The 24,547-nt window shown below is 42.3% G+C and overlaps 1 protein-coding gene across 1 annotated transcript in view; it reads right to left on the minus strand.

Moving 5' to 3' along the window:
* Positions 1-207: 207 nt before the first annotated feature.
* Positions 208-24,547, minus strand: part of WDR44 (WD repeat domain 44) — a 93,454-nt gene continuing 69,114 nt past the window's right edge. The window contains exons 12-20 of the mRNA XM_088452960.1: positions 22,725-22,789; positions 21,621-21,737; positions 18,855-18,977; positions 15,944-16,135; positions 12,528-12,629; positions 12,158-12,273; positions 5,954-6,081; positions 5,537-5,671; positions 208-3,567 (exon numbers count right to left, since the gene is read on the minus strand). Of these exons, the coding sequence (XP_088309086.1) occupies positions 3,473-3,567; positions 5,537-5,671; positions 5,954-6,081; positions 12,158-12,273; positions 12,528-12,629; positions 15,944-16,135; positions 18,855-18,977; positions 21,621-21,737; positions 22,725-22,789 (1,073 nt within the window). The 3' untranslated portion in view covers positions 208-3,472. The remainder of the gene's footprint in view (positions 3,568-5,536; positions 5,672-5,953; positions 6,082-12,157; positions 12,274-12,527; positions 12,630-15,943; positions 16,136-18,854; positions 18,978-21,620; positions 21,738-22,724; positions 22,790-24,547) is intronic.

Below are 24,547 nucleotides of genomic sequence, written 5' to 3' on the forward strand. Positions count from 1 at the left end.
GTGTTATCTCCATGTTTCACCACACACCCCCTCTTTCCACACACTAGATCCCCTCCCTCACTAGGCTCTCTCGGCCTTGATCAGCCAGGTATATGTAACCTAGCCACAAGTCAACACCAGGGAACATAAATGCAGTGTACTTTATGAACACAGTAATGCACACATAAAATTGTAAGCAACAAATAAGTGATATAATCTTTTCTGTGATAGACTTTTAATGATAAGACTTTGTTTTTGTGTATTTTTTTTTGTGTTACACTAGTAACCATCAATAACATGTACTGCCGGGACATCCCAGGCTGTTACTTCATTGGTATTTAGTGAGAATATTTACATACAATTTTCATTATCCAGGATATCTAAAACAAGAAAAAAAACTTCCACTTTACTACAGTAGTTACAAAATGTAAACAAATGTATCTTTTTACACAGGTGGAGGTGCAAGAGGAAAACCAAACACAGAACTAAAAGGAAAACAAAAATAAGCCTCTGGCCACCTGAAAGTAATAAGGTCACTGACTCTCCCCTGGTGCATGAATTTAAGGAATGAGATACCGTATTTCCCTTCTACTTATTACACAGAAATATTGTGCCCTAGTATAAAAAGCAAGTGTTACAGATCACACAACAGAAAAGGAGATGGAGCAAGGAGCAGCCAACAAATTATCATATTGCAGATCGTACAAATAAAAAAAAAAAATCCATTGACCCCATTAAAAATGATATATGTACAACTGATTCTAAAATTAGGTACAACCACCAGAAATCTGAAGATGTACAGGAAAAGAAAAAAAAAGTAGAGCGTCTAAACACCTGAAAATAAACTAAACATTTGATTTGGGTCGCTATTTACTAAATGGCGGTATGCCTTAAAATACTCTAAGATTGTAAATGTACTCTGAATCTTAGCAACATCTAGCACGATTAGTGTCAGGTCAATCATTAAGACCAGCAAAGGTTCATGCTGTGCAACTGTGTGCCATTAAGGTAATGTGTCCCTCTTACAATGTGTTACCAAAACAAACATACATGAATAGTGAATCTCTAGGCTTCAAATGATAAATTATGCACAACCCTTAATATTTGCAATAAAGAGATTTCTGAAGGGATCAACCCCCACCCCTCATCCAGACAATGCACCGTGAAAAATATATAGGTTACATTCAGTAATCTGAATACAACGACATACTCTGGTTAACTCATTTGCAGTAATTACACAGATTTATATTAGCACTGCAGTCATCTCCAATTTACTAATGCAGATTGCAGTTGTTGTAATTTTAAAGTGTCACTAAAAGCTACACACAACAGAGAAAGCTATTCTACAGGCTGAATCATAGCCACGAAAATGCAGGCCACCAATTCAGCAGGAATTCACTTCGTGCTTCAGAAGGACTACTAGTGAAGTGCTGGTCTGCAGTGTCACGGATATAAATTCAGTACACACTATAACGGCTTCCACTGGATGTCCATTTTCAATACAGAAGCTCGCAATTTAAAAATAGATGTGTTTTACCACCTCACTAGTGTTATGTGAACTGGCTTACTTTACACCAGAGGTTCCCAAACTCCTCCAGTACAGTCCAGGTTTTAAGGATATTCATGCTTGGTTAAATCAAATTGACTGAGGTCCTAATTAAGTCACCTGTGCTCAAGCATGGATAGCCTTAAAACCTGGACTGTAGTGGTGGAGTTTGGGAAACTCTACTTAAAGACTAATTGGGTGTAAAGCTGGCCACACACATAGCGATCTGCACACGATCAGCCGATGTGTACGATTTCCCTTGAAACTCTCCCCGGCAGCTCTGCACACAATCTGCACACAATTTGGTGTCCAATCTTCGTACGATCTCTCCTGCATCCAGACTTTCACAGTGCATCGCCTCCTAGATTGTCAGATCTGCCCTACTGCACAGCAGATCTGACGATGCGATGTGCGACCAGCAGGGACGCGCATAGCATCGTGATCGTGAGTGGGGACTCACAATTTGGCCATATTTTACACGATCTGTAGTTCCAATGTGTCGAATCGGCCAGATCGGGTAAAATATCGCTATGTGTGTGGGCAGCTTTAGATACTCAATAGGACACCTAATATAGAAAACAAAAAGTGCATCATAATGAAAAGATATATAAATAAAACAGATTTAGATTCTATATCATTTGCTCAAGATCCAGATTACTAAGAATTTCATATGGTCCTTAAACACTTTTGGTAAAAAAAAAGGCGCAGCAACACCTTTACTTTTTGAGGAGCCTGAGGGCGGCCTGCTTGAGTAAAAAGTACCCTTCTAAATTTCAATTGTGGCATTTCAGAAAGTGTCCTGACGTATGGGATCACGGTATGGTTTGGCAACTGTATGGGGAGTTTAATGGGTTGCTCTCGAATGTGTAGTAAATGCTGCAGGGAGAGTGACTGGTGTAAAATTGAATTAAATTTAAGCTCTCTCTGAGAAGAGTGTTAAAAAGAACCAGGGGTATTTTGTTGGACCCTAATCACTCAAATTACATGTTGAGAAGCTTTCATCAAATAGACGATTTAGGATTATGAGATCACGTACAAAGCCATTCTATAACAGATTCTTTCCTACAGCTGTTCACTTGCTGAATTGTCAAAATGTACTGTTCTAGATGTATGGTGAAAGTATTTTGCTTGTTTTACTGTGCCGGAGTGTTTTACTCTACTTAATTCCGTTGGCAAATATTGTTGTTTTGTTGAGGACAATAAAGATGTATTGTATATAAGAATTTTGAGAATAACTGAATTCTAAGGGAGGATCATTGGTGGAGAAAAAGACATTGTACTTAGTAGTGTTCTTTACCTGTAACATAGCACTAGTACATACACTATACTATAAACCTCTCTCTCAAGAACCTCCTTCAAGGCAAGAACGGACCTGCAAAGCAATTTTCTAGCATATCTATACAGGATTATATTGATCAGCACTGGGTTGTGGAGGATGAATGCTTTTTTTTTTTAGCAAGATGCAAAATTACTGAAATCAAAGCTCTGATTTTCTGTAATTCATCATATTAATGCATGTGTAACACTGCACCCTACGTCCTACCTGGGACCTAAATACTTCTACCAACTAAAGGCAGCTTTACGGAGCATTTTGGTTAAAGAACGGTGACGTGGAATAAAACAGAAGATGGATATCCAAACATTTTTCTTAAGCAGCCATCTACAGCTGATCGTTAAATGTTACTTGAATAAAGGAAGAAAAGAAAAAATTGCAGAAAGAAAGTCACTGGAAGAAGTGGTCAGGAGAGATCTTATCAGCGCACACACTTGCTAGTCACAATATTACTGCAGGGTTGAATTTTAAAACAAAGACCCATTATCCACAAACAGCATCTTCATGTGCAGAGGCGGCAGCTGCAGTAATATCCACAGGTCAATGTAGGTTTATCTTTTATTGTGATTGGTGGCTACTATAATAAGTACAGGTTTATTCCATCAAAATAGGGCTTAAGATATATTCTTCTTCCTGTTAATGAACACCTTGATGGCGCCCGTGAAATCGGCAGACAGAAGCACTTCTGTGTGATCAGACTTCAAAGCACCTGGAAAAACAATAATCACATCAGGTCTCGCAGGACAGCACATTGTTCATGTATTTTGAGGACATTGTGTTATCTAAATATGCATCTATGGGCGGAATTCAATTCAGTGCGCTGTTATGTTTGAGAATGCCGGTTCTCACGACTTAACATGGGTGTTTAAGCGCGAGAACCGGCATTCTCTGACTAAAGTGCCAGATGTGCGGCTGTTAGCGCCGCACTAAGCAGGTAAACAGCAGCGCCTGACACTTTTGTCTGATTTCTCCTCGCATCCCCAGGGGGGAGAAGAAATACTTAGCCCACCCAAACACCGCGTTGAATTGAATAGCTTCAGGAGCTCCCCCCAGCGGCTATTCAACATCGCAATGAATTGAATTCCCCACTAATATAAATATTTACACATATTAAATCCGAATGTCCGGCACTCAGAACAATAGAAAACACCCCTATAGATAGAGATACATGGAGATAGATATATATATATATATATATATCTCTATACATAGATAGATATATATCTCTATAGGATTGGGGGGATGATATAGGCACCGTTTTAAATCTGGGAGCCCGAACACTGAAGGATCCGACATTGAAGGTTTGTACCCTAATCCTCTCCCTAGCTCTGCTTTAGTTGTGCCTAACCTTAACCCTGCCCTGGTGGTGCCTAGACTTCACCCCTCCCTGCCCGCACACTTAACCTAACTCTCCTGGGAGGGGGGAGGGGGGTGCCTAACCCTAACCTCCTCCCCGGTGGTGCCTGAACCTAACCCCCCTCCCTGTAGCCTAACCCTAACCATCCCCGGGGGGGGTGCCTAAACCCAACTCCCCCATCCCTTGGACACCCCGTCCACCGGCATTTTAACTATAACCCCTTCTGAAATATGTAAAAAATGTGAATATTAATATTCCACTTTTGATAAAAATTTCCATTCAATTATTAATGGTTATTATTGAGTAGCGACCATGTTCATACATATAGGTGTAAAATATTGTTTAAATTAAGGCAAATATCTGCTAATACATAAAGAGTGAAAATATTCTGAAAAAGTTATGAGATGGTCTCAAATATCTAAAATAATTGTTACCTATTATGGATGAAGACTTAAGTCGTAAGCAGAGGGGTACAGAGGGACAATTACCCATTCTGTAATCAGCTGCATTGGATATACTCCGTGATATGTGCAAAAGCAGTATATCAAATACATTATCATGGGTGTTAAATAATTGTTCTCTTAAATACAATTGTAAAAATATGAGCATGAGATATTTTAAGGCAGCTGACACTATATGTAATGTGTAAATACATGCAGTTTTTATACAACGCGCCCGCCGTCTCGAGTCACCCACACCCCGTCCAGGAACGCCTATCGGAACTGCATGGAATTTCATGCAATTCCGATCTGCATCCACCGATGGGGACCATCGAGACACATGCGCCTAAGTAAAACATATTGCACTTGTGTCCAGGTCTGAATTAGACCCTCTCTCTATATCGCTCCAGCTCGTTCTCTCCCCCATCTCTCCCCCCCATCTCGCTCTATAGCACGGATAGCAATTGTTACATATTTGTCCCGCTGTGAAAAACGCAACAGATCACACCAGTCTGCAAATAAGGAGCAAGTGTGAGTGCAGTGACCCCCTGTTCCAAGGGGGAGATTCTAGCCACCACCCTAACCCAACAACCCCCTGCCCACGCTGCCTGATCCTGCTTATTGCCATAGCAAATCAACCCACTGACAAGGACACCTATCACCGAGGACTCCATCCCAAAATCTTCTGCAAGTATTCAACGGTGTTTGACCCTTAAGACTCGCAAAGATGAATGAAGTGTCAGTCTTAGTAACTCAGCAAACAACTCTGTAATAAGAAGATGGAGGCAGGAAGGCAAAATAAAGGCTGTAGGGGAACTATTTTAGAAAAATAAACAGCATTAACATACAAATTGAAATCATAATGAAAATAAATCACTCACCAGAAGGTATGTTATCTACAGACTCCCCTTCTTCATCCTTGCTGTCAGTGTCTTGCCTCTCAGAGGATGGGTCTAGTGATATCATCAGGCTAGGATTTGGGGCAAAGATAGCCGATGTGACAACTGCATTATGTGCTAGAAGAACAAGATGAACACATGAAAAGTAACCGGCTATTTATTTTTGATAGAGAGGAATTTCCAAAAGGAGCAGGTCTCAGAAAGTCACATTAACGTCTTGGCCAGGAGCAATATTAGGGAGACCACTCTGGCCACTCTCCCTAATGAGAACATAAATACTGAAGGTAAACACTATACTTGTTTAATTTAAAAAGGCCAGTTACAGTTATTATATAGTTATCTAAAAAGACTCCACTATTATTATATTATCTAAAAGACCGCACAATTATCATAGCATACCTTTAATCCCCTCCCAGAAATCATTGCGGTCTCTTCGTACGGAGGTGAACTTGCTTAGGTCATGGTACGTACTCCAGATATAAACATATTTGTCTTCAGAACCGCTAACGATATATGTAAAATCATGGCTGAAAGGATAAAGAAAAAAAGGACACCCTTTTATAAACTAAACTGGAAGCTTCACATACTGTAGGAGGTAAATCAGGTGCAGTTAGAGATACATTTTAAAAGGGAAGCTTCACAAAAAGCAGTACTTTTGTACTTCCCATTTAATCCCTTTCTCCAATTCCATAGGGAACACAGGAGTATAGGAAGTGGTGCGAGAAGCCTGGCACTTTAAAATGCTAAAATTCTTGAACTTTGTCTCCTCCCCTACTATACTCCGCTACTTAGCTCTTTCAGTTTCTAAAAAAGCCCCAAAGACCATGGCCAAGCACAGGAAGAAAGGAGAGAACGGAAACCATCCCAAACAAAAAACAGATTGAGTAATGTAAAACAATAATATATACTGTATAACAAAAAAGCATAGGAAGAGCATCCAGCATCCCCATGGAATCGCAGAAAGAGATTTAACAGTACAGATGTGCCCACATACACCTATCCTACGTGCGCTACAAGTCGTGCCACACAACACGGGAGCTCAGTATGACTCAGTAGCACAGAGCGTATTTTCGTGCGTATTTTTACCTTCAATTGCGTCTTATTTGCACAGCGATGCGAATAGATAGCACAAGCAGCTTCTGCTGATTAAAATAATATGCAGAATGCCTATATATATATATATAATATATATAAATCTTGAAGATTACCTTTGGTAGAACGCATGGTTTCGTCCTAAGCACTGCCTGGTCTTCATGCAACACTGCCAAAATAACCCGGGTTATTGCCGGGTAAGACGGGTCGCAGCTCAGTGAAAAAGGATCCTTGAAAAATAACCCAGGTCAAGTGACCTTGGAATCCAACCCTGGTTGCGACCAGGGTTGGACATGGGAACGAACGGGTCACGGTGCAGTGTTATCTGACCTGGGTCATGCCTCAAATGAGCCGACTGGTGGCTGTGGAGCAGTCACCACCCACTTTTTATGACCTCACAAGTTTAGCAGGGTAGACCCTGGTGCAGTGTGAATGGGGCCTACCCGGGAATAACCTGGGTCGAAGGTACAGTGTAACGAGGTCTGACCCGGATCTCGTCCGGGACTGACCTGTGTTCAAAATCCCAGGTCGGACTCGGGATTGGTGTGAAAGGGGTATAAGTGGCAGAACAAGACTCCTAAAACCCACCTAGCTGAGGAAATGTACAAAAGATAGTAGACATGAAGTATCTACATGGAATACTGAGTTCAAGGATTTACATATTCTAATTTAAGGTATGAAGGACTATGTTAAAGTTCCAAGAAGCTACCGGAGGAATAAAAGGAGGCTCACATGGAGGACCTCTCGCAAGAAAGGTTGTACCTCTGGGATCAAGACTAATCAACTTTGAAAAGCAAGCAGAGAGATTTGAACTTTGAAAGATCTCAATCAGACTTCCAAAAACCCTGTTATAGAAAAAAAAGCCTAGCCAAACGAAAGGAAAAAGAGGGGGGAAGAATAACAAAACCTAAAAATCCAATAGTTTGTAAGGGTTTAGGATGCAGGAATTTTCTTGATTTCGATTTTTAAACGCCACTGGTCCACCAGGTGCTGGAAAACCTCCAGATGGATAATACAATCTACTGGTGAAGAGCTTTTCTGATCAAATAGTCCACCTCCAAATTTTAGACTCTTGGAATGAAAACAGGGGCAATGGCAGGCAAGTGCTGTTCGGCCCAGCTCATGATTTTGCAGGTCTCCCTCATAGCCTGGGCACTAATGGTGCTTCCTTGGTGATTCAGATATGCCACCGCTGAGGCATTACCTGAATGAATCTGCATCGTTTTTTTCCCTGAAGACGACTCTGAGCTCTGGTTAAAACGTTAAAGACTGCTCTCAGCTCTAGAACATTGATAGGGAGGACAGACTGTTCTCGAGTCCAACATCCCTGGAACGTAGATTGGAGTGCGACTTCTCCCCACTCCCTGGGACTAGAGTGCAGTCCTAGATGGACTACAGCCAGCCCTTGGTCTGGTGGGTGGGCTGCAACCACCAAGAGAGGGAGAGGAGAGCTTTTGGGAAAAGAGAATGTGCTAGGAAAAGTGCAGAGGAAATCCGTTCCACATTGAGAGAAAGTCTATCTGTAATTCCCATGAATGGATATGAGTGTACTGAACCGCCTTGAAGTGAAAACCATTTTGCCTAGAAGTTTCTTCTGCGAAGATGAACTGAAACGTTTTTGTTTCAGAACCAAATGGACCAAAGCCGATAGTGAGAAAATATTTATATGAGGAAGAAATACCCTTTGACAATGGGAAGCGAAAACCATGCCTAGAAACACTATCCTTTGAGATGAACCAGGCTGGATTTAAAACATTGATAATCAACCTGTTGGACATATGAGAATTAATAATTTCTGAAAAAGGAGCATTTATCATTAGATCATCCAAAAATGGAACAGTCACTCACCTGGTTCTCAAATAATGACATATATAATTATTGTGAAGGCCTCAGAAGCTGTACCTAGTCCTACTGGAGGGGCTTGAAATTTAAATGGCTTCTGAACCAAAGAGATTGGAATAGAACACATTTCCTTATTGATCCACCACAACTGGAATGATGACCTCTGTGGAAATCAAAGATTGGACCGCTTTCTTCACAGTGAGACCCTTGAGTTGATCTGAAGGCAGACCGTGGTGTAAAGCCATTGCAGAGGAAACCCTAAAAGGTCTATTTTGTAACCAGAAGAAACTATATTTCTCACCTGAGCCTTGGTAGTGGTCTCTAACCATCTGACCTGTAAAAGATGGGCTCTGACGCAGAATCTCCATGGTGGGGGGAAAACCCATCATGCATCAGCATGCCAAAACCAAAGAGAAAGTCTGGCTGGGCCAGCGCATCAATGGCTGCTTCCCTTAAGTAGTTGGCAGATTCACAAATGTGCTCCCCAAAAAGACCAACTCAACTCGTGGACTGCCTGAACAAAGCCCTTCTTTCAGCTGATATGCCCACCTCTCCACTGCTTTGTTTACCCAATCAGAGACTAGAATGGGTCTAAAGGCAGCACCCGTAGTAGTGAAAATATTCCTTAAGGTGGCCTGAAACTTATGTTCAGTACTATCTCTAAGAGAAGCAAACCCAAGTCCAGGAATGGATCTAGTCCTATCCAGACACGTAATAGGAGAATCCACTAGAGAATACTACCACTTTGGCCTGTAAGCCATTGGAAGAGGAGAGAGAGATTTAAGCTTGTATGCAATTATGATCTGGGCGAGTTCATGCTTCACATCGTAGATCCTTCATTTGGTGGGAAGATGGAACTGACACTACTGGCTTCCTCTTATGTTTAAATTGGGAGGTATCTGGAAGTACAGGATCTTCAGTTTCTTTGGCGAGTAAAACCTGTTTAACAGCCCTGACTAAAGCTTCAATTCCCTGATTACTTGAGTCACCATCCTCCTGAAAAGACGTGTATCGGGACAGAATCCACCAACAGATCTTTATTCCGTATCAGCAGTTGGAGGGGCAGTGACCGCGACTTACAGTAATTAATAGCTTTTCGTTATTTCAACTAAAGGCAACGTGCCCACTACAAAATGTCTGGACTACAGTCTGAGCTTCTCTGTCTGATGGCAAGTGGAGTTTGGGATAATAATAACTATGTATATGGCACTATTCTCTAGAAGGTCTCAGGGCACTTCCCAGACACCAGCTTGTGACGGGTCCCCCTGGAACATGTCCCACAGTGGAGGCAGACACCTGTAGCCAGAGGTGTTACCACAGCAATCCCAGAGTCTGCCCCAGGGATACGGTTAAGGAGACCATGTTTTTAAAAAAAAAAAAAAAAAAAATCAGTGGAGCTACTAACAGCCTACCATAGAAAATGTCCAGCTCCAACAGGCACTTGAAAAAACGGTCAGGATTAGGCAGTGCACCATAATAGGTAATTAAGAAAAGGGTAATTACTATTACAAAAACTGGACTTGCTTGATTTGAATATTATATGTTGCTGAAAACTGCTAGTGCAATTAGATACTACCCAACATCAACAATATTAGCAAAATATAGGAATCCCAAAATAAATCATAACAAATCTAAACCAATCAGAATATGTAAAAACACACTGAAGTGCCAAGAGTCATGAGATAGATGTCTAGTATCGTGTAGGACCCCCTCCAACGCAACAGTGCAGCAACTAGATGTGGCATCGATTGAACAAGTGGACGAAAGCCCTGTGGAGAGATGTTAACCTATGCTGGTCTGGATAGCTTCCCACAGCTCCTTGATATTTGTAGATGTAGGATCTTGGGTGCGAATGGACCTCTCCACCACGTCCCATAAATGCTCGATTGTGATCATGTCAGGTGAACGTGGCGTCCACACAATTTGTCGGAACTCTCCAGAATGCTCCTCTAACCAATCCTGGACAACTTGAAACAGATGATACGGGGCATTACCCTGGTGGGATATTCCACTGTTGAGGTGGTACATGAAGTCTACGAAGGGCTGCATATAGCAACACAGCAGTTACTGGTCAATGACGTGTTCTGGTGGACCAACGGACGCAACCCATGCTAAGTGAACAGACCCCCACACTATTATGGAACCGTCACCAGCCTGCATGATGCCTTGTTGACAACTAGAGTCTATAGCCTCATGGTGACTCCGCCACACCCGAACCCTACCATCAGCCCAAAACAAATGGAACCGTGACTCATTGGACCACGCCACTTGTTGCCAATCTTCCAGGGTCCAATTAGTGGCATCACAAGCCCAGGTGAGGCGCTGTGTCCGGTGTCATAATATTAACAGGGCACTCTGGTGGATCGTCTGCTCCCATATCCTATGGAAACTAAAAAATGCTGCTCTGACCTGCTGGATATGTGTCTGGTACCTCCTGCATTGAACGTGGGAAGCGATTTGAGCCAGTATCACTTGAATGTTATTACGGATAATTCTGTCCAGACACCGCTGGTCACAATCATTAAGCAGCCGTGGTTGGCCACTGAGCTGTCCCCGGTGGGTGGTAATGCCTTCAATGAGGTATTCCCATTACACATGGCACTGTAGATTGAGGAATGCTGAATGTCCGCACAACTTCGGAAATGGAATGATCCATCCGTCGAGCACCCACTACCGTACCCTGCTCAAACTCCAATAATTCACGACGCCTTGCCATGAGCAGCCTAGCCACTGTTCAAACCGACTCACGATATGTCAGATTACAACTGATGCATGTCTGGGCATTTCCAAGACGTCAATATATAGAATATCAAAATAAACTGCACTCCAAACTGTAGATATATGTATAAAAACTGAGGTTTATATATTGCACATAATAAACCTCAATGCCATTTATTTTGCCATTCTTCTTCAGGGTCCATAGGGATCCACAGGGATACCATGGGGGATATTATAGTTGGAGACCAGGCACCAAACAGTTAAAGCTTCAGCTCCCAGGATGCCTTAGGGTCCTCCTCCATATATACCCCACCCCTAGAATACATGTAGAATACATTTCTGACACTTGATGCAAGTTTGGAAAACAAAATATATATAAATATATACACAGTATATTTATTTTTGACAGGCATGCCATGATTTCATCTAGATCTGTACCTATGAGACTGCATTTACTAAAGATAAATGAAATCTCACAGATGCCTTACACGTTCAGGGTCTGCAAATCAGACACTGTATACTGCAGGCTCTTGTGGAGACATCATGAGTGGAGACTATGTATAGTGACGTCACACATGCATGGCACAGGCACTTCCTACCAGTTTCCTAGAAGCTCTCACATATTTGGTCACTTTCATGCAAATAAGTATTAACCATTGTCAATATAACAAGTCAATATAGCGCGATTCAAAGAATCTATTTAGTTGCATTACTTCAAACAAATTGTGGAGCAACAACATTTGTTTTGCTGCTATATGTTGAGGCGTAACACTTGCACATGTGATATGAATGGCCAGGTCAGTACTGATGCTGTATGGTGCCATGCAGGAGATGCTGCAATCACAGCCTGATGAGAGAAGAACAGGACACCCACCATGTGCCATCACCCATGCAGCCTGACATTCCATATACACATATACAGACAGCTCTCACCCAGTATATTCCCTTTACCTAAAACTGGCCTTTATCTGGCTGCTGCTGTTCACACAGCCTTTGTACTTCATGGATAAGGATAAATCTCTTAGGTCATACAGCCTTATTCTTGAATCATTAGATGTTACCAAGATCTGAAACAAACAAACAAAAAAAAAAAGTTAGGAAACGAGAGAGATCGGTTGGAAACTACGGGGCGTAGCTATCAAATCCTGGAGAGAGAGAACGTTGACAAGTTGCTCATAACAACCAAACAGCTTTTGTCATTTTTATAGCACGGCCTGTAAAATGATAGTTCGACGTTAATTGGTTGCTATCTCTTTCCAAGATTTAATAACTCTCCGCCTAAAATTTAAGGAGGGTGAAAGGATATACGAGAGAAAGTCACCTTATTTTCTCCTGGCAATGGCTCTATTCCAGTGATCTTTCTGCCAACCCTGTTTCGCCCTCTAGTGGAGCGTACGTGTATTTGAGTGTGGTACTTTAAATGCTGAAAAACCAAAAAGAAAATTTAGTGGAACACGTCGGCTAACACCATTGATCTTACTTTTGGCTAAAGAAAATAGAATCTTCTATTTATTAACCTGGAAGCAATGTACTGTATATTATTTTTATTTTACGGCAGCCCGACTAAAGTCCTGTAACTGTGAATAGGAGCAGGTAATGTTAGTGGATGAGAGACGCAGATCATGTGCAGAGCGGAGGGGTAGAGCTGGAAGATGGAGATGTATGTTGATGTAGTTTCGTAAATAATGTGTAAATATAAGTATTTTATACAGAATATGGTAAAAAAAAAAAAAAAATTACTAATAGAGAGTCTGACAAGAGCGGAGCAGCAGAACAAATGTTTTTGCGGGGCGGTTCAGCCTAACAGCTGCATTCAACAATGACTGTAGGGGTGAAGATCTATTTAGGGGGATACCAATGTGGTAGAGAATTACATTAATAAAAGTTTTTGCAGTGTTTTATGTGAGAGAGGGGCACATTCTGGGTGTATTTCTTAAAGGGTAGGGTTTATGGTCGTGTGTGTCCACAGAAAGATATTTCAGGTTGGTAGCTACAGTACTACTGTCTGGTGGAAATATAATGAACGAGTTTGAGGTGGCAAGATGATATCCAAGAACAAGAGGCAGAAAGACATTCAACGTGAGCAAACATGGAGGGTGAGAGATCTGGAGAAGATAAGCAAATTTAGGCATCATCCACATATAGATGATACTGAAATCCAAATCGAATTAGATTACAGAGAGAAGTGGTAAAGATACAGAAAAGCAGGACCTAACATGGAGCTTTGTGGATCTTCAACTGATAGAGGAAGAGGAGGTGGATCCAGAGAAGAGTGATTTGATGTGTAGGATGAGAACCAGGATAGGGCAGTGTTCTGAACACCTAGTGACTGTAGAGCTTGTTATGAGAAGAGAGTGGACAACAGTGTAAAATGCAGCAGAGAGTTCCAGCAAATTAGAAGTGAGTAAAATTGCCTTTAGACAGCAGTTATCAAATCACCTTATTCAGTGCAGCCCTGTGATGTATTGGGACCAATAAGTTGTGCGAATCAAGAAAGTGTGTGAGGTGGGTGTGGGCAAGTCTCTCAATCTGCTTTCAGGGCCAAAGGAGCAGAGAGATGGGACAGTAATTTGAGCAAATTGGGTCAGAACTGTGTTTCTCAGATTAGCAGTAATCACTGCCTGCTTGAATAATGATGTGAAGTTCAGTAGAGAAAGATTACTATTTTAGTGGAGTTGGGATGAGCTCAGGAGACTGGGCACGGCCAAATTGTGAAAGATAGAGGAGAGGTATGAATGTAGGAAGAGAGAATGGAAATGTTTGTTTGACAGTGTTTTGAACCTTTCAACGCAGGTTGTGGATACCTTACACGGGAGGAAGCCATTAGGAGTACAAGATTTATGCCAATGATGTTCTATTCTATGAGAGATTTGTTGGTGTTGTGTTACTTTAGCGTGCCATGGCGGTCATCCAGCAGACATTGAGTGTGAAGAGTAGCCGGAGCCACCTCATCAAGGGCTATTGATAGGGTTTGGCTAAGGTGTGGTACAGCAGTATCAGGAGTAAAAAATGTAAAAAAGAAAATTGATGAGATCACTTGTTGCAATGAGATGGAAAGTTGTTAAAAATGAATGGGGGTTACTATTGCTGCGGGTTTGAGAAAGTTATGAGAGAGCAGTGCACTCCGGAACAGTCTACTCTCCCTACTATCCACGCTGGTACTAGGACCTAGAGCGAGGTGTGACCTCCGACCTGATGACGTCACCGCTGTGCTACTGCTCATGTGCAACTGGCACCATCATTACTGTGAAGTGTGTCACAGTACAGCGCATATGTACAGTACTTAGCTCATAAGGAGAGAAATCCAAATACTGCAGTTATACCCTGCAATACCGCAACTCTGCTTACTGCGGATACCGCTGTGTTACCCTGTTGAAATCATTAAACCCAGCATCCTGGTTAAAGACGGAATACATACAATTTTACGCATGGCCGGTGGTTCAAATCTCGACAGCGTCAGCCCGGCAGGGGTGAAAATCCAGATCGTCCAAGGTAAGTATTTGCTAACCTAATTTTACCCCCTAACCCTAACCTCCCCCCCAAGTGCCTAACCCTAATCCCCCCTTCCCCGCCGCATAAACGTAAGTCCCCTGGGGGGGGTGCCTAACCCTAACCCTCCCTTCCCCTAGCCTAAACCTAACCTCCCGGGGGGTGCCTAACTCTAAGTCCCCCCCGGGAACCCTAAACCTAACCCTCCCCTCCCCGCGGCTGTCCGCGCCAAGTTTATCAAAGGTAAGCCGGGTGTCGGGTTCCTGGCGTAGGTCTAATGACCAGCGTTGGGATTTCGACGCCGGTCATTAGACACTTGTCGGGATTAGACCATCGGCATCCCGACTGCATCCCTTAAAGACCTAATAGTCACTGTAACATTCCACCTGACACATATTGTGACCACCACCCAATTAGGCCATGTCAATAAATGTTTAGTAGAGTTCAATAACAAACAGAGAGCTTGAAGTAATAGAAGAGAGCTTGCAGGTGATAAAGCTGTGATTGGAAAGGGGGAAAGGAAAATGAAAGATCAGAAACAGGGCATAATCTAGTGGCCATGCTGATGAGTACAAGAGTCTGGGAGAAGCGGAGAGAGTAGGTTAGGAGTATTAGTTTGGATGCACAAGGAGATTGTGGTCTATCAATATGGATATGGAAATTACCTATGATGATTGTGGGGATGTCAGAGGATAAGACATGAGGAAGCTAGGCAGAGAAAAGTACAAGAAATTGTTGGTATGGTCCAGGGGCATGAGAGATTGCAGCAACATGCAGAGAGAAAGGGGTGCAAATCTTGATAGCATGTACTTTAAACGATGGGAATTTGAGTGATGGAACCTGTGGTAGAAATGAGAATGTGCAATATTGCGCCAGAAATATTACACCCACAACTCCATTACTGTTTCCAGGTATGGAGAAAGGGCTGCTACTGAGACAGTGTCTGATTGCTTGAGCCATGTTTCTGTTACTGCCAGAAGGTTGAGGTTGTTTGAGAGAAAGACGCCAAGGATGGATGCTAATTTGGAATTAGGATAATTGTACAACAAACAAATGTAGGAAAGGCAGAATAATTTGATGGGGCAGATTTACCAAGGAGCGGGTATTCAAAGCAGATGATCCCGCGGCTTTAATAACTCAATCCTTAATAAATCTAAATCGATGTCTCTACTTTCAACATCCCACCACTGTACGGTCCTCAACATCATGACTGACAAAAGCCTAATGCTCAGGTAAAAGCCTTAGTACCTCTGTATCATAGAAGATACATCTCCCGTCATACGTGCCAATCACGGCATGCTTGCCATTCTGACAGAAGTTTGCTGCTGTAATGAGTTTCGTCTGCCCATCGATTTCATTCCACAAGGCAACTTTTTTATCAGGAATGTTCCAAAGTCGAAGTTTCCCATCCAAGGAACCGCTCAAGAAGTATCTGTCATCCTACAGACAGGGACCAGATACATGTAACATATTGCTATATGAATCACCGATAATCAAAACTGTATTTAAGATTGCAGAACAGAATTCTGACTCCTACAAATGAATCAGTGTCTAATCAAGCATTGCAGTGTCCACTCCTTATTTACACAACCCGACAGCAGCAGACTCCCCATCCCGGGGTAATTACTCTGGCTGACTACCATCAGGAAATATTTAAACATTGTAACGCTCCAGAGAAAGGGCTTATGGTTAATGAAATATATATATTATGATTCGAGAAGTTCTGCTTGCTTCCCAAGTTTCAACAGCATCTATACTAACAGGAAAAAAACAAAAGTGCCCCATCTATATTATTAGGGATGTATCATACAAGTCTGAAATCGGTGCTGTACTATACACACAGCAGTATACAGATATCCATGATAACTAGTTACTGTAAGTAGCGTAGGACATTCTGAAGAATAGCTCTCATTTGTCAGGAAACCAGACTTTTATTTCTATAGAGAGATAATGTATCAGTAATGTTCCCTACTTCATACATAGTAGCATTTATCTTTATGCTATATACTTTGCAATCTAACATCATTAGACACAAAGAACTTTAGGCCTTCGTTAAAAAGCATCAACTGTATGAAGGGATTAGCCCAGGAATCTGGAGTGAAGCACAGAACCAGCAACACAGACACTGTAGGAGTTATCATTGATAGTACAGGTCATCATATAGGAGCCACCATTCACTAAAATTACCCTAGAGGTCTAAGAAATGTCACTAACTAGATCAGGTTTTAAGTATACTTATCGGATGTCACTTTATAACTCTGCATGTTCGCAGTAAATATGTGCATGTTATTCTGCATAGACAGCCCTATTATCTGACATACAGTATATGCACATATAAAAAGTATACATTACTCACCCTATGAATGCAGTAAAAATAATACAGACACACACACATATATATATATATATATATATATATATATACACACATATATATATATACACACACATATAGACACATATATATATATATATATATATACATATAGACACATATATATATATATATATATACACACACACACCCATATAGACATATATATATATCTCCTATACACAGCGCTCCCCAGTGGTCACATTACCAGGACATCTGGCAGAATGTTTGGCTGGTTTTTCCAAGAAACACTCCATGAACATAGGAATTCAACATGGGCCTGATTCAGGTTGGCCGAACGCAAGCAACCGGTCAATGTTCGTGTTCTGCGCAAGCCAGCCACTGCGATCAGGTATGTGAACGCAGCAGACACGCAGCGGCACTAAAATGATTGACAGGTAGTTTGGTGTGGAGAGGGAGGGTTGTTGAAGGAAAGCAGGCGTGCCTCTGCATTTGAACGTCGTTACAGGGGCGTGCATAATTAAGTCCCTGCGATGACATACGCAGCCAGAGGTCTAGATGGTGTCAGCTCAACCACAACTGTGCGCATGGGTCCGATGTTACTGATGTTTTCGCTGACTTGCGGATGTATGTAATGGGAAGTGGGCGGCTTTATACAGTGGTGGGCATCTTGGTATAGTGCTACGATTGCAATCGCATTCATTTGCATATTATCGCAGCAAGCGGGTGCGTGCGATTGCAGACTTGCGGTCCATGCTGAATCAGGCCCTATGCTTGTTTACTTACCAAAACACATTTTTATGCATTATTCTTGATCAATTAAAGTGCATATGTCCTCACAAAGATGAGACCATTGTTTTGTGGATAGAAGAAATATTGAATGGAGCCTTAAAATTCATTAGGAACCAATGACATTCACCAAGGAGCTGGAAATGCTGCTATCTGAAACATTGTGTAGGAGAGTGTTGCACATTTACCTTCTTATGCTATAACACAAGGAGGTATTAGACTGACCATGTACAACGTAGCCGACATGTAGAGGGGGCATGTTCATTTTGGGAGATACAAATATCATGGGACAGAAATTGCTCGTTCCCTACCAGTTTCCTATGAAAACATCTAGTAATTCTAATGAATCTTGGTACCACTGACCCGCTGACTTGCAAGATGCCACATTCACATCAGCCACTAAAGACAGAAGATGTGTGCTGGAAACTGCATGTTCTAAATGGAAAAACCTGCTCTGCCCCCTGGTACAGCAAATTAGGCAACATAACATCCCTGAACAATTATACAACCTTTTATAGCAGCTAATAAAACGCACAACCACCAGCTGTGTCCAGACAGCAAGCAAACGTGTTACACACAGAACAACAACAACAAAACTATATATTTTACCATAATTAAACCAATGTTTTTACAACAAAATCAATTAGGGTCTGAAAGAATACATTAAAAGCTGTAATAAAAAACAAACAAACAAAGCTATAAAAAGCAGATTTGAAAGACTGGGAGGTTCTCATCTGCCAGTAATCATTAAACAATCTGTGACTTTCATGGCGGAGTCTCTTCCGGCATCCTCAGAACACGGCTAGCTGCAGCTCCCAAACCCCTTCGTCCTCTAGGGTTAGGATACAAATTGTTTTCTAAATACCGCTCTAAACACACACCGGAGACCATTAAAACTTGAATCTACTGTTATATCAGGAAGTAAACGGTTGGTATTACATTCTCTTATATACACTTTAGAACCCTATTTCCTAAGAAAAGTGTCCGTCATTTCCCATCAAGCAGCATTTAGCTGTCACATAGAGGTTTACTTACCCTTGGATGGAAAGCTATTGCTGTAACAAAATCTATATGCTGGAAGCAGCACAGACACTCCCTCCTGGATATGTGCCAGAGCCGGACCGTCTTGTCCATTGATGATGAGAGCAAGAAGTAATTCTGTGGGGAAAATATCAGGATGACTGTCACAGTGTGTTCTCTTCAATAACAGGAACGGCGTCTAGCACACCTCCTAATTATCTGCTGTAAGGGGATCGTTAGCTGGAGAGGCTAAGCTGCGGCACAACTGTAATTGTACCCAGATAGTTTTGGCTCTTCACTATAATTAAGTAGCAGAAGTCACTTTGCGGACAACAAAATCGCTGTTACAGACAGTACAGGCAAAAATAATTGTCATGGCACAGTTTCATTCTGTCAGCATATTGATTAGACTCTTTACTGTGTGACAATGTTCAACTAAGCTGGAGGACAGTTCGGTTATTTGATGAAAAATTGTTTCTCCTTTCTCTCTATACAAAGTTCAATCATGAGGTAGTAAAAGGCGCTGGCAAGTTAGCGATATATCAGAATCATCAACACATTTAACCATCAACACATTGCCTTAGTGGGATCTTATGCCATATCCCACCCTTCATCACTTACATATACTTAAGCTGAGTACACATTAGATGATGTGCAAACACCGCGATGGTCGTCGCGATTTCCCTTGAACTCCCAGACAAACGATATAGTGCACACAGACTATATACAAACAGTCTATAACGTGCATCGTTCAGTCATTAATGAATAACGTTGCCTTACCTCCTGGTCGTCCGGTAGTGCGTATGGTACGACTTGTCAAAAATCATTGACAATGGGCCATATTCAATTAGAGGCGAAAAGTCAGAGGTCGGACTTTTCACCATCATCGCAGGTTTTTCTGGGGATAAAGTATCGGGCGCGTACCCACTTATCCCCGTGTTCAATTAGGATTCGGTGAAAACGGGACCCAGCGGAAAGGTAAGTATCGAAAAGTCCTGTCACTTTTGGGGAAATCAGCCTGTAACCCCCCAAAAGATGGTCTGACATGGGGGATCACTATGGGTACCCACGATTTGGCCAGCTAAAGGTATTTGGGGTTTTTAAAAGGCCGCGACAGGTGCTTTAATGCGTCTTTAAAGAAGTAGTGAATAATAGCATTTAGCTTAATTTTTTTTTTTAAATAACTTTGCCCATCAAATTTGGGGTACACGAAAATGGGTGCAGCATATTTTTAAGTCCCTAAAGTGATTTATTAAAGATTCACCTGCCGCAACCAAGCGCATTCTAAAAAAACACCTGCCGCATACTTGGGGATGGGTCCAATTCCCAAGATCTTATTATGGTATGCAAATATTCCAAAATACCGAAAAATCTGATATCCAAAAGCATTCTGGATGTGTGAGACAACCTGTATCTATGGGCTGATTCAGAGCCGGACGCAATTAGCGCTCGCTCATCCTGATAATAGGGGTGGCTATTCAAATGAACCGTTCGCTGTTTGCGGTCTATTCACGCCTCTAGGTCTGAACGAGCGAACAAAACTTGCTATCGTTTTTTGTGAAACTACGCCCCCTGGCCGCTCGCATCCTACGTCATGTCCGCTATTTATTAGATTAATCGAGTACATCGACCAGGGTATGAACTGCTCACTATTCTTGTGGTCGGTTTTTGCTACCACAATTTTGTGAGCAGTTCTGGCTATAAAATAACCCAGTGACGTGGTCAATGACGCTGCTGTTTTAATTATGCACACCCATAAAACGCCCGTTTTGACCTTTAAGCACGCCTGCGTTCTGATTTCCACTCCCCGTTTTCATGCACCGTCCCCTGTTACCACCCACATACGCCTCATTCTGTCACTCAAATTATCAGGCATTCGCTATTTTGCGAGCACATGAATTTCGACCGCACTGACTGGTTCGCGCATGCGTATAACGATCTGTACGCATGCGCAGTTGGCCAAACATCGCTTGGAGCGAACGAGCTGCCGCTTACGAGTGGCTCTGAATCAGGCCCTATGTCTTTTACAATTACAGTCTTCATCCACCTGAGTTTAAATCCATTATGAAAACAGCTGTTATGGGCACAGATTATGGAACTAACAGAAGTACTTCATCTAGGGCAGAGAATTAGAAAATTCTAGAATTACCAAAATAAAAAGTTTTACACTAATCTAACCCCTTAATTACTACTTTATGAATTTCCAAAGTAATGATGTACAAACCGGCCATGCTTAAAGAAACAAGCATCTGACAATGAAAAGCTGCATTCTCTAAAAGCGATGAAACATTCTGATGTAGGGAATTTAATGAAATATATTTAATTTTACAGTTTATTGGTCCTTTACGATAACTGCTTCTTTTAAAGAATTGATTTAATAAAATACTAAATAAAATCAGCTTGAAGTCTACGATGTATCTCTATGTGTGACAAAATACAAACATTTCAGCAGCATTTTTACAGTTTGAATTTTTATATGGCTAAAGGAACACAGTGTTTCCTCACAGCAAACGCATGTTTTGGATTAACAGCATGCACCATTTCCATCCGTCATATTTAATCAGTCTCCTCTGTGTGCTGCTTCCATTTACTACCAGTGAGCGGTTGCCGTATGCAAATTAGAAAGGAGAAAACTGATTTAGCAGCATTTTAATATCGTAAAGAAGACATAAAATTAGACAAATCGTTATATGATGATACATAGCAATACCAGAGTGGTTTTGTGTACAGGGACAGAACACTACAACATACAATCGAGATCAGCCTCAACCGTGAACTTACTTTAGACCAGGACAAATCGAGAAGGTCGGCTGTGTGTCCCTTGTATTTACAAAACGGCACCTGGCGAAAAGGTGCATTTTTATCATCTGTGTCATTATCGTCCCCTCCACTATAAGCCTAAAAAAAAAAAAAAAAAAAAAAAAACCACATTTAATAGCTGTTTAAAGCAAACTAAAGTAAGGCTGAATGTGAATGACGTGATCGACTAAGAAGGAGTAAAGTTTCTTAAGTACAAAATCCTCATCAGAAGCTGTATATAATGCATAAGGTAGTACACGAACAGCTATATACTATGTGTAAATAATGGTGAAAATATGGCCCAAACTTTGGCATCAGCCATTGTTCTCAATTAAGCTTTTCTACCTCAACCTTGAAAAACTGATACACTGCACAGTGTGTGTGATCAGTAACCAGCTGACAGTGTTGTCATTGCACCCGTGTGTCAGGTCACATTTCTCGGTCACGATACCAGGCTGCATGTGTCATAACACTTTATGAGGAGTAAGAGAAGAAACAGTCTTAAAATGAAAACAATTCTTTGCAATACGATTTAAATATGAACTTAAAGTTTTGGTACGAGTTACAATCCATTATATAAATCCACACAGTATACCTAGCGCAGGCACGCTGGACACCGTACACATAATCCACTCCCCACCTCCTGGAGGTCACAGTGAAAAGCCCCGTCCCCTGCCTCTCTCTTAGCCATCATTGGCTGCCTGTCGTGTCCCCCCAGAGGATGAAGGTCAGTGACCTGGTCCCCTACACCATGAGCAGGGTGCCTATAACACCCTCCCAGAAGTTCCCAAGCCCGGGCTTTCACCCCCTCACACCGCACACCCCTAACACGTAAAGCCGAATTTTGGCTGAATGCACCAGACTGTCCAATATACACCCTTTACCACACTGCATTTCTCCAAGCTAGGGAGAGGATGCCCTTACAGAACCTTTATAGTGGGGAATAACTCTAGAACTACACAGGTCCCTGGCATGTTACTCTTGCAGCTCTTATTGTGGGAGTGGGGTTACTAGGGATTCTTTTATTGGGGTGCAATCCTTAAGCATTTGATCTTTTCTACCTGGTTCAGAGTGGGAGATACTTACCGCACCATCTGTATCGGATTTGGAAGAATTAAGACTTTCCTGAGATGGCGAAGGAGAAACTCGCCCTGTAAAGAACAAAAACACAACATGAGTAATAACTAATGGGAGAGGCATGTGCGCCTACTGCCACATTCCAGTGACACTGTGATAAACTTAATGGCCTCACACCACGGAGGCCACGAGTTTGATCCCAATAAGACCACAACGTATATGTGTGGGCTTTGCTTGCCTAGGTTTCCTCCAACACTCAGACAGACTGGTGACTTAATAGGCTGCTGAGATAATGTATGCTAATGTGCGTGTTTGTATTATAGTGAATTCAGACACTAAGTGGCTATGGGGCAGGATCGTATATAATCTATTTTCTATAAAACACTGCATAATATAATAGAGCTACATTAAAAATAAACAGCACTACTACTTGCATACCAAATATCTCATAGCAAAGCGTGTTAAAGGAAAAATAAAGTGTGCTTACAATATAAAATGGGCAGAACAGTATGTTTGTTTACTGTGAAGATGTGAACACAGCAGCCCACCAAGCCATGTCCTTCAGCTGGGGTGGCCAACCCGCGGCTCTCGAGCTGCATGCGGCTCGAGTTTACGATGCGGCTCCCGGCTCAGCAGACCCCCACTTATACTGAGAACGCTGGTCTCTGAAGCGATCAAGAGACTAAAGAAGCCTCTGATCGCTTCAGAGGCCTGCATTCCCAGTAATGCAGTGCGCTGGTGATGTCATGACATCACCCATGAAGAAAGGAGCCAGTGCACCTGCTGGATCCAGTTAGATCCAGCAGGCAGCGGAAGCGGCAGCGAAGTTGGAACTTGGGAGCCCTGATGAGGTGGAGCCGTGCCAGCATGAAGACAAGTAAGTTTCTTCATAGGGGTGTGGGCAGGGAGGGGGAGCTAGTACTGGGAGCACTACCTTAGGGGGCACGACTACAGGCAGCATTGCAGAAGGGGCACAACTACTGGGGGCATTGCTTTATGGGCACAGCTGCAGGGGTATTGCAGAAGGAGCACAACTACTGAGGGCTTTGCATAATGGGCACAGCTACAGGAGCATGACAGAAGGGGCACAACTACTGGGGACACTGCATAATGGGCACAGCTACAAGGGGGCACTGCATATGGGGCACTGGCTTTCTCAGTGTAGTTTATGTGGTTCTGGATTTCAATATGTTATTTTATGTAATGTTTATTTTAAAATGTATTTTATGTGGATCTGGCTTGTTTCTGTGTATTTTATGTGAACGTGGCTATTTCAATGTTTTGTATATTGCTCTGGGTTTTTCTTTCACTTCAACAGTGAAACAATTATATTGGGAAGTTTATGTAAATTGTGTATTTTCAATGTCCTGGGCTCGCCCGCAGAGAGACTAAAAACGGGGGGGTGACACAAGGTCATGCTCCTGTGAATGTCATACCAAAGGCGTGCGCACAAAAATGGGGCGTGGCTTAGTGACAGTGCATGCGATCGGCACTCTTTAACTTGACCACAGATATATTTTGGCTCTTTGCCTCTGACTGGTTGGCCACCCCTGTTCTACAGTATTACCATGGGATGCAGTCATAATACCGACATTCGGGATGCCGGCACTGGTATCCAGACACCTGTCAGAATCCAGATGCCAGCATCGGGTTAGGGGGAGGGTTAGAGTTAGGGACTAAAGGGGGAGGGTTAGGTTTAGGCACTGGGAGGGAGGTTATGGTCAGGCACTGGGGAGGTAGGGTTAGCGGTAGGGAGAGGGGGTGGGTTAGGATATTGACCGACAGGTGTCAGTATCCTAACCCAGTCAGGATGCCGTTGTCAGGATTCTGAC

Source organism: Taudactylus pleione, unplaced genomic scaffold, assembly GCF_031769625.1.
Source record: "Taudactylus pleione unplaced genomic scaffold, aTauple2 ptg000039l, whole genome shotgun sequence".
In the NCBI taxonomy this organism is placed as follows: domain Eukaryota; kingdom Metazoa; phylum Chordata; class Amphibia; order Anura; family Myobatrachidae; genus Taudactylus; species Taudactylus pleione.